This window comes from Vanessa tameamea, chromosome 22, assembly GCF_037043105.1.
Source record: "Vanessa tameamea isolate UH-Manoa-2023 chromosome 22, ilVanTame1 primary haplotype, whole genome shotgun sequence".
Classification (NCBI taxonomy): domain Eukaryota; kingdom Metazoa; phylum Arthropoda; class Insecta; order Lepidoptera; family Nymphalidae; genus Vanessa; species Vanessa tameamea.
The window spans coordinates 641403-656177 of record NC_087330.1 but is presented as its reverse complement, the minus strand read 5'-3'; the positions used below and the strand labels follow the sequence as shown (position 1 = coordinate 656177).

The window sequence follows — 14775 nt, the reverse complement described above, 5'->3', positions numbered from 1 at the left end:
TTCAATAGAACAACACTATTTTATAAATCAAGATTATTTACATATCACAATTATGTGGCCACCTTGGAAATGGAAGAGTATCTTTTATATTAGGAACATTACATAAGACTTGTAATATTCTCTCCAAACCAAGACCAAAACCTCCAGTAGGTATGTTCCCAAATTTTCTCAATTCTAAGTACCATTTTAGGGCATCTGATGGTAACTTTTTTTCAAGCTTTGTATAGTCATCCTCTCTGAGACTTCCGCCAACAATTTCCCCTGTGAGTGGTGCAAGAAGATCTAATGCATCAACCTGAAATATTTCACAGTGTAATTAAATATATGCTTCTAACTAAGTATGATATGAAACATCTGTTCAATGCTAGAATAAGAAACATTAATAATTAGTAAATTATTGGTAAGTGTAAAAAATGTATAAAATATATTTATTCAGATCATCACCTTAGTACTATCCAGTGGAGATTCTTTCATGTAAAATGATTTTAAGTTTTTGGGCCACTGTACAATGAAAACAGGAGCTTGACAGTAATCTACTAAAGTCAACTCCTGCTCTTTATTTATACCTTCATCTGAAACATCTAAACCTTTAGCAGCCAAAATATTTCTTGCTTCATCATAAGTCAATGTTAAAAATTGCTTATTTAGCCAGCTTGGTGCTTTATTATTTTTATCTATTAAGTATAAATCAGCATCATTAGTATTCCTGGTCACAACAAACAAATATTTCAAAAAATGTTCTATAAAAGATTGTAGTTTTTCTATACTATCACAAAATGCTATTTCTGCTTCTAGCATGTAAAATTCAGATAAATGCAATCGTGATCTGGAATTCTCTGCACGGAATGTGGGTCCCAGTGTGTAAACATCACCCATTCCTCTGCATATGGCTTCTAAATGTAGTTGACCAGATACTGTTAAAAAAGTTTTGGCACCAAAGTAAACTGAATCTCTATTTCTTCCCTCTTGCATCATAGCTTTCATGGTTTCTTCATTTTCAGGTTGTACTTTAAAAACTTCACCGGCACCTTCACAATCATTGGAGGTCAATATTGGAGTATGGATGTTCAGAAAATTGTTTTTTGAAAAATAGTCATGTATATGTTTTGTGACAGCATGACGTACCCTCAAGACTGCTGCCATATAATTTGTGCGTGATCGTAAGTGAAGATATTGTCTAATATATTCTGGTGGATGTATAGTACGGGGATTAAATGGGTATCCATCCAAAACTACACATTTACCAAGAACAGTAACATTTTCCGCTAGTAGTTCTAATTGTCCTCTAGGACTTTTGGATAATTTTCCAGTTATATGTACAGAGCTACCGTATGTTAAAGTATCATCAATATCAAGATTTTTAGGAATAATAATCTGTAACTTTTGTGCGCAAGACCCATCGTTTACATCCGCAAAAATAAATTCCTTTTGTATACGAAGACTTTTTACCCATCCCTGCAAATAAAGAGGGATGCGTTTTTGAAATTGTATATTATATAAAAGTGTATATCTAAACAAAATATTAAATAACCTTAACTTCAGTTAGTTCCCCGATTTTTGGTTTGTCTAAGACAGAGGCAATAATACTATACTTTTTTGGTACTAAACCAATTTTAAAATAGGAACTTAAATTAACGCACACTTTCTTAAATAACATTTTTCTTATTTTTTAATAAACTTGTAAAGAATTACTTTTATTATACCTATAAACCATTCTTAATTTATCTTAGGATATAAGATATGACAAATGACAATTGACAACCTGATAAGTTTATTTTGTTTATATCTCGTCTTTTGTCAAAGGTAAGAGTATTGCATCGAACAGCCATGTTTTCAGTATTTTAGACGCATTTCTAACACGTAGACTTAATTAAAAAGTTGCTTTGATTTTACAATTGATTTAACCTACCATTCATTTAAAATTGAATAGTACAATAACTGTTTTTTTTTCTATACTGCTATTACTATGTTGGTATATATAGATATAACCAATTCCACTCTAAAATAAATAGACCCTTTTCAAATATTATTATTGGGGTTGTATTTCTGCAGAGTTGAATGTGGAAGTAGATAACTCCCCCGATTTATGTAGTTGAAACTGTATTTATCTCACTGTGTAATCGTGATCTTAAAATTGTCTGTTTTAAAACGATCATTAAATTCAAGATACACATGTTCTTTAATCTTCTAACAACTCGCTATCTATACGTAGGACATAGACTACAATTCAATATTTTAGATTTGTAGATTAGTGTTAGTAGCGTAATGAAGTAAATATAATTGTACAAAAATATTTTAATAAATCTAGCGTAAATTCCCGAAAAATGACTTCAGGCCGAAGGAACCAGAGCGTGCACGGCGCACTAATAAGCTAAACTGCTAATTTTACCCTATATTGTTTATTTATTTGTGGGGTTAAAAGGGGAGACAAATAATAGAAACATGTATTTTTATAACAGAATAAACAAAATAACATTGTCAGTATTTTTTTGAATGAATCATGCAAAGATTATGATTCTGACGACATTATATATGTAAACCATCCGCAAATTATTAAATATCCTTTATGAAAGATCCCACTGGATAAATTATTTCTGAGAATTCTAGAGGCTGATGTTATTATATAACCCGTGTTACAATATTATGTTATTATATATATATATATATATATAGGTATAAGCAGATCGTCAACTCTTCTATCTTGGAAAGGGAAGATTGACAAGACATATAAAAAATAAAGAAAGTAGAAGTAGGAGGCCTATTCTTTCAGTTGTCGAAACCTGTAGTAAGCTAATATGTAGCAATATAAAAAGAGAACAGACATTGAAATAAATGAAGGTGTACCCAAGAATCATAATGATTACGTCTTATATCTTACTCTTACATTTAACTTTACTTTGATCGATACTTCATTAATAATATTAAGTATGAGACTTTTGGCCTAGCTTTTAAGGGCTAACTCAGATTTTTTTGACTGGCTTCTTGTTAATTCTCGATTAAAAATTTTAGGTACAAAATTAGGTATAAAAAACAGAAAAAGACTGAAAAGCCGAAAAGATTTGAAAATTAAAATTGGATGATGATTATTTTATGGATTACTCCAATTATTGGTTTTTTTTTTGTTTTAAATTCATTCCTTTTCATGATTTGTTGCGTATGAATTGCTTTATCATTTTGTTAAGCAATGTATGTTAAAAATTGTATTAAGATAAGATATATTTTGGCGATAATTATTAATTTTTATTTATGTCTTACAAATATTTTTTTTTATTAAGTAATCGTTTGTTTTTTCTTTTTGTTTACTTTTATCACCAAACACCAAACATGTAATTTATTATTTATGCCTATGTTCTGTGTGTGCAATAGTACAGCTCAATTAACCAACCAACCAACAAAAAATCAACCAACATATCTAATTCTTAAAACACGTAGTGAAAATAAAAATAGGAGGATTTTTTTATTATTTTTACCATAATTTTTGTATATTTTTCAACTCATTCTGAACATTAAATCGATGTCGAGAAAACAATTCTTGCGTTGGTTCTGCAGTCAGGAAGTTAATTCACGTTAAACAACTTAGATAAGTCCTCAATAACAAAATATTGTTTTAGTGTTTATGGTCAATGATTGTAATATATTATTTATATATATTATGTTGTACATATTTCTCTTATCATCTACATTCTACATCTAGTCTGTTGTTTATGGTACGAGTACGTGTGTCAATTTAGTAAATTGTAATGTCATTAAAGTAAATCATGTTCACAGTTTTTATCGTACAGTGAAATTATCACAGAACTTAATAATTTAATTATTATTGCGATTCTGTTAATCAAAGCTTTATTCTAAAATGTAAGTATATAACTATAGTTTTTACACGTTGTAAATTTTAAATTAAATAATAATATTGAATTATCTTCATTCGTACCTGTAACTAAAAACCATTGCTTAATTGTCCTCACAAACGAGTTTTTTTTACGTCACGTTGAATATTTTAAAATTTCAATTTCATTAATTCATATTTGAAAGTTCCTTTAATTCAATCTTTTGATAGTTTAGGATTTATGACGGTTTTGTTAAAACTATACTTTCACATGTTTGCTTTCGTTTATTATATTCGTTTATTTATAGGGTTTCATTTTTTATGATACGCAGTTTTGTAATGTTTTTAAGACACGATGCACAGACATTTTGTAGATGAAATGATTTTTCGATCTGCTCAACATTGTGTGTACAGTTCATATCTACTGATATGGTTTTTATCACTAAATGAAAAAGTTGCGAAAATGCTGACATAACTATATATAACTGTAGAAAAGGTGAAATAGATCCAATGCTATATGATATATTAATCTAATCAAACACTTGGGTATTATTTGAAATGAGTAAAAATAATTTTCTGTTTAATAAAGTTTAAAATAATATTTGGCACAAAATTTCTTGCTCTCACTGTTACAGTTTCTAAAAAAGAAAGTGTACTTCATACTTTCCATGACCCACTTTAAGATGAAATATTAAGCAAACATCATCATAGTTTTCTTGATGAATATTGATATTGTTGAAACTACCCTTACTATTATTTAATATGAGTCCAATAACTATGTCTGTAGTAATACATTGTAACAACAATGTTACTACAATTTTCATGAAGCATTTAACTGTATAATATTTTGTTTGTGTTTGAAAATTATTATACCTTAAAAACTTTTTATATATCTGTATAACATTAAAGTTACCCAGCTATAGAAATAGTATCTATGTATAAAGTATGTGGGAAAAATATTAATAATGAGGAAGTTAATATACATTTTGATATTAATTGTTTATTTAGACTTTAGACTTCCAATACTAATGTGTTAATAGATAATGAAAAAAATACACTAAGTAGGTTATACATATAATTGTGTGTTTGTTACATTTCTTCTATTCAATAGTTAAATAACTTAAAAAATATTTTGTCTTAGTTAATTACTATTGAACAGGTAAATAAGCAATATTTATAAGCACATTATTTCACAAAGGTTTCATTCTATTTTAATTTTTTTATTAATGTTTCACTTGCTACATTAATTTGCCCTTTAAAGTAGGCTATAGTTAGTTTTGTTAGCATTTGTCTGTTTTTCATAGTAAGTATTTGTTTTGCAGAACAAATACCCAAAATTATTTTTCACAGAACTAAAGAAACTCTTCTATCTTTTACCCTTTGCTTGTTTTAATTTCTTCATTCCATTTCCAAACGTCATTATGGTTCAGTAATACACTTTGTTCAAATGTACATAGACACCACCATATTTATATTCTTCCCAAAATACTTATTTAATATATAATTATAATACAAGAGCTACAATGAAGGCAATGTAGGAAATGCATGTTAGACCGTGGTTATCAAATTGACAACCAAAGACATACCACTTTGACCTACATTCATGAACCTGAGTTTTCTCAGACACATGTTTGCATGAGCTTATTCAGATTGAGTTCACATGATAAAATAATAAAAGAACTATCATTGTGAAAGGTGCTATATTAAATGATTTGTCACAGTTTAAAAATGTAAATGCCAGTGGCAATGAAAAAAATCATGATGTAAAGAATAATTACTCCAATAGTTAACCATACAAAGTCGTTTAATGGTTCTCACGAGATGCGAATGCGTACTGTTGTTATATTTTTGTATTCTATCACAAGATTTAAATGGCGGAAATAAGAACAGTATAGTAACATTTATATACTACCTAATCTATATACTATTGCGTTTATATTTCACTTATACATACTGTCATTGAAATGATGACCGAATTACATTAACCTACTAATTAAAACTCATTTACGCGTGATACCACGTGAAGTAGATTTGTGGGATACTAAAAACAGCGGTATCCTCGCGGTCGTATGGGAGCGCTTCGGGATCGCATACGCATGCTTCCGTGAAAACTTTGAACGTCTAATTAATTGTTCATGTATGGAAATTAAGATATTAGTTATTTCCTATTTTTAATAATAGCAAATAGTTGCGTGCGTGTACTTAGTGTTAAACGATTTTCAAAAAATAACGATCATTTTTTAACATAGGTATATTATTTAGTATATGTTATTCCATATAATGAAGTAAGCCTTAAAATGAACATTGTATTGTATCATTCAGATACGAAGAAGGATACGATATGTCTTAACAACGATCGAAATCTCAAATTATTAGAAAATTAGAAATACATATTGTTACATTCAAATTATGAAAAACAGTGAAATTATATCTGTTGTGATATTTCTAGAAAATGGCTGAAACAAATCCACAAGCCGGGGATACGGGCCCGCCGAAGGGCATTCCCGCTCTAAAGGCACACGTCATAGCGAACAAAGTTGACGTAGCGCTTTGGGGAATACGTCTCCTCACAGTTCTTTTCACTATTGGCTATGTCATACCTATATTTAACAAGTGAGTATTATTATTTTCTACAATCGTTTATTGATCGAATCGTTTTTTACTGATGCGCGATTCACGGGTTTAATGATGAATTATGTGGTATTATGATAATTTCCATATGATTAATCGTTTATATGGGGATTATCTATGCGAGTAAAAACTTTTAATTAAATATAAAATAAAGTATGAATCTGTGGCATATTATTGTATTAATATTTACCGAAAACCAATTTTATAGCAAGAAAAACGACAAAAACTACAGGAATTACTCGAGTACTACTGCTCGGATTTGCTACAAAAACATTTTAAGAAATATTGTAATGCAGTTACATGTATACAAAAGCCGCTTAGATATTCAGATGTTTTTATTCAACATTTAGATATTTTTTCCCCCTATAGTAGGGAACTCAAGGATTATCATTTTACACGTATGAAGCTGCGACCACTGAGCGTTTATATTTGTGTGATTTTTTCTCTCATCTAGCCCCATGTCAGCGTTCTTTAAAGCCTTGCTAGCGAACGCCGCAACGTCCGCGCTGCGGCTACACCAGCGCATCCCGGCGCGGGAGATCGCTCTGTCGCGGGAGTTCATCAACCGTTTCTTCCTAGAGGACAGCGCACACTACCTCTTCTACTCGCTCATATTCATGAATGTGGCGCCTAATTTATGTATCCTTTTTATTGTGACATCTACAAGGGTCATTGACCCGGTGAAGCTTTCTACAGATTGTGAGAATCGTAACTTGTCGAGCAGTATGCTTTAATGTGTACTAAATGTCCCCCATACATATACAAAATAACTCATAGAGAAAATGTTGAGAATCATATTTCCTTGTCATTCAGTTTATAAAGCTTTTTTTATGAGATGATTACGGTATTTTTGTTGCTTATTGTGCGGTTTCGGACAAAAAGTTTAAAGAGATTTTATAAAAAAAGGCTAAAATACATCTACATTTACCAGTTTTTATCTTATAGCATCTGAGATTTTATTTTAAGTAGGGATATTTAAAAAAAAAACATTTAAATATTATCGTCTTATGACGTCTGTGTCATAATTTATTTTAAAAAAAAGTACATACGATACTTATAATATACACGTTTAAATAATAAGCGAACCAAAATAAATACGTCATCTTCATTAAAGTTTATATTTATCGTCGCGAAGGCCGGTTTTTTTGTCAAAAATGTTTCGCTCATAATCATAACCTTTCACGTCTGTAATTTTCGCATTGATATTATTATAATTATAACCAATAAAAAAAGCTGGTACGTGCACGAGTCCTATCACCTATCAAAAATATATAATGCAAAATGTCTGTCTGTATAAAAGTGTGGTGACATTTTTACATAAAGTGAAAATTCCTGAAAAAAACCCAGAACAATTTAATATTACTTAACTTCCTTATCACGTTAACAAAAATATATATATAAATGTAACCTTACCATTTCTTGTGTAAAACCTTGCTTAATGTTAAGATTATACATATGTTGAGGTGTCAAGGCTAACGAGTATTAACAGCATATAATTATGTGTTCCAAGTGGACGTTATGTATATCGTTAAGTTATTATTATTATGTTATTAAGTCCATCACGACAATAAAATTCAGTTTAAAATATATATATAAAAATATATCACCATTACGGGGCGCCCCGGCAAATTTGAAACATCACTATTCATTGTTATTTAAATAATAATAATTAAATAATAACGATAATTAAATATAAAGAAATAAAATTTAATGTGAATATATAAATAGTTATGGTGACATATGTTTAAATGATATATATTTTGAGGTGTTCAATTGCAAAGTTTAACTTTGATATATGTATGTACATACAGCTCGTACACTCAAAAAAACGCAACTATGATTTAACTCAAAGCCTATGGTCCGTCCTGAAACCTAGTTTCATAGTAATTTGTGAATTATTTGATTTTATTTTAATTTGAACTGATGAAGCTTCCTCAGTATGTGAAGCTTAACGTATGATATTACAATTTTATCGATAAAAGTAATATTTTCTTAACCCTTTACTCAGTAATTTTGACGCCAATATTTTTGTTCGCTCTACTACACGCGGCGTCGTACTCACTCACAATCCTTGACGTAAGTATTTATTATTCATAAACTCCAGTCTATCATTAACTATGTGACTGTTTTTTTTTTCTATAAATATTCTACAGTTAAATTGTTAGCAATGTAAACAGGTTCAAATAATTTTATGAAATAATATAATACTTTTAATTTGAGGAAATCATATAAAATGTAATAAATATATTAATTATAAATAACTAAAAATATCTACGTCAGTCACTTATATTCCTAAAGGACTTTACTTACATAATAAATAATACTTCATTTGGTTGAATTTCGATGTTATATTTTTAATTCGAAAATAAACCAATGTCATTAATGGCACTTCGATGTGGTTCCGTCGGTCCCGCAGACGCTCGGGCAGAACTCGATGTGGGTGGCGCGGCTGCTCATCTCGCTGGTGGAGTTCCAGTCGCGGAACATCCTGCGCGTGGCGGCGCTGGCCGAGATCGTGCTGTTCCCGCTCGTCGTCACCATGGCGCTCGTGTGAGTGCCGCCGTGTCCCACTGTTTTGCCTCTGAGTTTATTTCTAATTTATTATGCTAAAGCTCCTGTTGCTGTTCTCGCAATGACTTACCAGTACTGTGTGTTTTTGATTATTATTGTTATAAAATGTAGTAGGAAAAATTACCAGCCCGTTGATGTACAACTTTTGGGAAAAGACCTCGTTTTTTCTTCAGGAGAGCGCTCGAGCTTATTTTAGCATTTTCTCGCGCGACTTTTTGTTTTCACACGTTTAACACACAGATTCGCTTATATTTGCCATTAGCGCTGAGCGCGCGATGCTTAGCTTGGAGTTCCGGCAGAACAGGCGGTCAGACATTGGTTACGCGTGCTAATCATTATTTATAAACTAACAGTTTGGTGTATAGAGAAGAAATTAGCGGAGCAATTTATTGTTTTACTTAAGTAGTTGGTATGTTTTTAATTTGATGAAATCTGGTATGAAGTAAGCTTGAATCTCAAAGAATGCTTTATGCCTAACACCTGACGTTAAGCCTAAAACGCGAGCGAAGCCGCGGGCGACAACTAGTATGTCCATTTATTATAATAGAACACTATTCTTAGCTACATAAATCCACTTAAACTTTACTTTCAAAGTTTGGATTATAACTTCGGCAAATTCAAAACGTAATTTTTAAGAGCTGTAATGAATATCACGGATTATTTTTGGTCTCGTCCAATGGTGTCGTAACAATCCGAGGCCTAAGTTGTTTGTTTATCATTCGCAGTAGGCTGCGGTATAACTAACGGTTGCATGTAAGACTAGAAGAGTTTGGTGACTTTAGTATATTGTATGACCTTTTTAAAACATTCATTGTGTAGCACGCGAAGTCATTTTTATGTTAAAGTAAAATCTCTTGATATCATCGCTTCATACCTTAGTCAAAGAACTCGACATCTTTTATAAATGGAATAGTCTTTCGGATTCGTTTTAAAAAATGGTCGTTCCACAAGGATCAATTTTCGGTCCATTTCTATTGTTGATATACATAAATGATCTAACTTTGTTAATGTTACTTGTGATATCTACTATTTACGGATAATACTCAGCTGAAAATAATCATAATAATAATGTTTTTATTGGTTTACAAATGTTAGCTATGTATGTCAGAGACCCCGTATCTTAGGGGCCAGTGACTTTCCAATCAGTTTACACACTGACACATTTGTAAGACTTATTTGTTAAACTTTCAGGTTTAAATTTTATGTTTAAATAAGTTAAGAGAAAAATATTACTTTTTAAAGCCACATATTATTGAACTTTAAAGTTCAAAGGGAAACGCTTATTATGAGGATGGAAATTATTGACACAGAATTGGTTTAGGAGAAACAAAAGAACTACATGTGTTGTTATTGTCACTACCTATTATATTATATATATAATTTTTTTACGAATTATTTAACTTCAATGGATTGCTCGCCCATTTCATAACGACGTTCGTCGCTCACCCGTGCGCGTGTCGGTCCCCAGCGGGTACTGCGGGCTCATGACGCCGTTCGTGTACTACTACTTCGTGACGTGGCGCTACGCGTCGCGCCGCAACCCGTACACGCGCAACACCTTCCGCGAGCTGCGCGTGCTCGCCGAGCGCGCGGCCGAGCGCCCCGCGCTCCCCGCGCCGCTGCGCTCCGCCCTCGTGGCCGCCGTGCAGCTCGTGTGCCGCATGGCGCCGCCCGTCGACCAAGTGCAGCAGTGAGTGCCTCTGACGCGCCCTGCGGCCCCGCTGCCTGCGCTGCATTCTGATCCGAGAGCTTAGTTCTATTAAGCAAACGTCATAAAATGTTATAAATATATATTTTAGAAAAAAAAGGTTTAAAAGTTATCATATATTTTTTTCAGATAACGCTCGGATCGATACTTTTGCGTGATGCGATCGTCGACTACATCACTAAGTCCAGTTGCAAATGAGGGTCTCTTGAGACTGCAAAATAACATTTTAAGTTTTCGCTTCTCACACATTTACTGCGAACAATTTCTACTATAGTTATGACTGAGAAAGCTGTCTAAGGCCGTGGATACGACATGCAATAATATTAAATGGTACAATGGATGTCCACGAAAATAAAAAGTATATTATAAGTACACAATGTATTTTTGCATTTTCACATGTCTTGGTTGTTAATAAGTATTGTAAATGGGAAAAGTATGGTATTACGTTAAGTTAATTTTATTTAATACTGAGAAGTGAACAATTTTGGTCCAATTTAAGTTAGAAATTAGATAAAATATAATGTAATGAAAAGTATATCGACGAATGTATTTTATAAAATATTTGTCTTTACTTCTATTTATTTAATCATATAAATCTTCGCATGTATTGAGTCCGTTAACCGAAGAGCTCGGCGATCATTCCGTTTATAAGCTAGGAACTCGGAATTCCTCGATTTTAAAACTGACAACTTTTTTACGATGACCTTCACTTGACTCGTTGCCGTTACATTATTGTATTATATATCAATTGCACGTGGTTTGGGATGTATGTAGCCTGGATTTTTAAATAAAATGTTAGTAAGATTTTTTTATTTTATTTTCCAACTCGTTTAACCTTGTCAGAATCATCTATTTATAAATATTTGTTATTAAAGTATCAGGGTTTGAAAGGATAATTATCATGATAATAACAGGTTGATAATTATCAATTGATAATAACAAAAAATTGCGCCCGTGAAATAGAACTATATTCTAAGTATCCAAACGTGTATTTCCGCACTTGTTGCGTGTATCCGAACGCACGTCTAGCCGCGACACGGGAATTCCCCCAATTCTCAAAAAATGTCAGTTGGTGTTACGTAAAGCCAAGTGAACTCGAATGTTATTGTTTTACTGAGTTAAATATTGTTTATTGTGTTGAATTTCAACAATGCCGCTCAAGAAAGATCATACTTGTTTAAGTATTACAACCAAGAAGACAAAACCAAAAAGCAAGATCTAGGTTGGCTTTTAGAAGAACAAATAAGTTCTAGTTCTACTGAAGCTATAGCAGCAACAATGCCAATGGAAATAGAATCATTATCTAATGAAGATATGCCTTTGGCTTATTTGGTCAAGTAGTTTAATTGCAAATCTGTCAAATCTGACGAACACCGATTTCACCTTTAATTAATGACATTAATGTTGATTTGTATTGTATTATGTTATATAAAAAAAATTAAACATATATAATTTTTGTTTGTTTTGAGACAATAAACCATCGATATTTCTTATGAAACAATTTAACAAATGATATTTTTAAAATGGTGATAATTATCGGATAATTATCCGATAATTATCCGATAATTATCACGGCTCGTTATTATCTTGATAATTTCGATCCCTGTAAAGTATAGACTTTAAACTATGATATTCTTTGAGTAACTTAAAAAAGTAATGTATTTATTGTTTATTAATTAATTTTTACCAATTTGGTCTATAATCACTGAACTTCTTATTTTTATACACTCAAGGTTTATAATTCAATATTAATAATGCTTACGTAAAATAAATATATTCTTAATATAAAAAAAATATATCTTAAAATATAAATTATTCTTGCAAATCGATTCAAATATTAGCTAGAAATTTGAAGTATATTTTGATTTAGAATATTATTATTTATCTATGAGGAGTGTGCGGTGTGAGGGATACGGAAAAGCAATGTTGCAGAACCATCGATAGTTTGACTATCGATAGTATCATCTGGTATTGATATGCAACACTATGGAGAAGTATCTTAAATCTTTGTTTTATAAGTGTCTCGAAATGCTGATCCACTTTGGGTCGGATTCTAGACGGCAAAAATTAATATACATATAAAGAAAATAAAACATGAATTTTGCTTGTGTGGCGAACTTTTAATGTTGTACTAATGAGATTTGAAGCTTAGACTGCTGTTTTAAGGGGGGTTATTGATTACACATGTGCCAAAATTTCATCCAACACATTGTTTTCATCCACCGCCGAATACGAGATGAAATATAAACAATAAATAATATTAGTCTGGGGTAAATGTGTGAATTTTCTTGTGTTAACTCGTAACCTTCGGTTAAGATGTTAAACAATATTAAGTCATAAGTGATGTTTTTTAAGAGAAGGATTACAAAGGTTATCTCAGTATAATTAAAGTTTACAATTTTATACTGATAAATGTTTTACAACTATTGTATTTTTATGATTTTTGAATCATAATGGTTTTAAATGTGGGTTATTTATTTGTGAAAATTAATATAATTTTGTTTTTATGGAAATCCTGGCTCAGTTGGTAGTACTCATCAGATATCCACACAGCAATACTTGGTATTGTTCAGTTCGAAATGTGAGTCAGCCAGTGTAGCCACAAGCCCTATAGATATAACATATTAGCTCCCAAGGTTGGTGGCGCATTGGCGACGATGTAAAAAATGGTTAATATTTCTTACAGCGCCAATTTCAATTTCAGTGATCTTGCTACATGTCCATTTGATTGTCCGCCGAAATTATAAAAAAAAAATCAAGACTATCAGAAATGATTCACTTCATATACATAGGTAATGCAATCTCGCACGATAAACCATTTGGTGGTAATAAAAAATCCATTCGGTGGACCGAACTATCTTAGTCCCTTTGGATCCAGCAAGGTGCATTTAGATATCGGAAAGCAATAACAATAAAGACCTCGTTTTTATTTTAACAAGTTTGGTACATCTCAAGTAGTTTATTTAATACTTTTATACAAAGATTAAGGACCATAAACACATCCGCCCGGAAAGAACGTGAGTTCGTCGTTACTTTTTTTAATTTATATTTTTTCTTTTTTGTAATATTAATCTATTCCTTTTTGATCTGTAATCTTTTGACACTTATTATAATTTATGTTATCAAATTCTGCTTAGAGAGCTCATATACATTGTATATACATTGTAATATAATAACTGTATTTACATGTATATACATTAAGCGCTTTTTTGCTCTTAACTTAGCCGCGAGCGAAAATGTAAAACCAAAAATTATAAGGTGGGTGGACCATGGAAGGCCATGCTCCTTTGAAGGCCAACTATTGAAAATTCTTAGTTATTGACATGTAAAGACAAATTCCTTCTGCTATACACTAAGATGCATCAAACTCAAAGCCACAGATGCAGCGGCAAGTCCCATGCGCCGCTACTGTGGCTGTGCGACCTCATGCTTTGTAGACTTTGTCGTCGACGTTACAATTGTTAATAGCGCGCATAGCAAAACAAAAGTTTTTAGTTTAATGACGTATTATTATCTCATATTTGTTTCTGTGAATTATCGTATAAGGATATGTTTATGGTATTTCAGAAAAATTAAATAGTTTTGCATCGATGTAAATTAAAATATTGGTAGTGTCTTAGGAAAGCCGTTGGTTCCTTATAAGGCCAATGAAAAGAATTGACGGTTGGCCTTGCTAGGGTACATGGGCCTTATAAGGAACTTCTACAAACCATATAACATATGAATAGTTACTTTTTAGTTATAAATACGTTCCGTTACAGTTAAAACAATGTTTTATATTTATAATATTTTAATTTATAAGGTTTATGAATTATTGTAGGCCTGTATATAGGCCTTATTGAAAATATCACTAGTGATAAAGATGTATCATAATGTGTCTAGTTATATACCCACATTATTAAAAACCGTTTCAGTTTACTTTTTTTCAAAATTATTTTGATAAGACAGTTAGAAGAGGATTTATCACAGTGAATCAACCGTTTTGCAAAACTGGGTGTACCGCTTCCGCCTAAAATCAGGAAACAAACCTTTTTATTTTGTG

The 14775-nt window shown here is 31.5% G+C and overlaps 2 protein-coding genes across 3 annotated transcripts; one reads left to right on the top strand and one right to left on the bottom strand.

The window, feature by feature from the left end:
* Positions 1-4: 4 nt before the first annotated feature.
* On the bottom strand, positions 5-1744 carry LOC113402288 (asparaginyl-tRNA synthetase). The gene is made up of 3 exons (XM_026642492.2): positions 1532-1744; positions 445-1455; positions 5-295 (listed from the first exon to the last, which is right to left on the bottom strand). The coding sequence occupies exons 1-3, from the start codon at positions 1655-1657 to the stop codon at positions 38-40; spliced, it is 1395 nt and encodes a 464-aa protein (XP_026498277.1). The 5' UTR covers positions 1658-1744; the 3' UTR covers positions 5-37.
* Positions 1745-3702: 1958 nt separating this feature from the next.
* Positions 3703-11537, top strand: Kr-h2 (Kruppel homolog 2). Of its 2 annotated transcripts, none has more exons than XM_026642494.2 (7): positions 3703-3852; positions 6273-6436; positions 6909-7093; positions 8463-8530; positions 8871-9004; positions 10494-10715; positions 10863-11537. In XM_026642494.2, exons 2-7 carry the CDS (start codon positions 6276-6278, stop codon positions 10864-10866), a joined length of 774 nt encoding a protein of 257 aa, XP_026498279.2. In that variant the 5' UTR covers positions 3703-3852; positions 6273-6275; the 3' UTR covers positions 10867-11537. The 2 variants fall into 2 exon arrangements, with proteins under 2 accessions (XP_026498279.2, XP_026498280.2); XM_026642495.2 differs by having other exon boundaries at positions 3703-3856.
* Positions 11538-14775: the final 3238 nt, after the last annotated feature.

Excerpts from the sequence above, each read along its gene's own strand:
- LOC113402288 (XM_026642492.2), bottom strand. The coding sequence starts at position 1,657 with ATGTTATTTAAGAAAGTGTGCGTTAATTTAAGTTCCTATTTTAAAATT. Across the intron at positions 1,456-1,531 it reads GGGAACTAACTGAAGTTAAG|GGATGGGTAAAAAGTCTTCG; the intron begins GTTATTTAATAT and ends CTTTATTTGCAG. Across the intron at positions 296-444 it reads CTCCACTGGATAGTACTAAG|GTTGATGCATTAGATCTTCT; the intron begins GTGATGATCTGA and ends GAAATATTTCAG.
- Kr-h2 (XM_026642494.2), top strand. The coding sequence starts at position 6,276 with ATGGCTGAAACAAATCCACAAGCCGGGGATACGGGCCCGCCGAAGGGC. Across the intron at positions 6,437-6,908 it reads GTCATACCTATATTTAACAA|CCCCATGTCAGCGTTCTTTA; the intron begins GTGAGTATTATT and ends TCTCTCATCTAG. Across the intron at positions 9,005-10,493 it reads GTCGTCACCATGGCGCTCGT|CGGGTACTGCGGGCTCATGA; the intron begins GTGAGTGCCGCC and ends GTCGGTCCCCAG.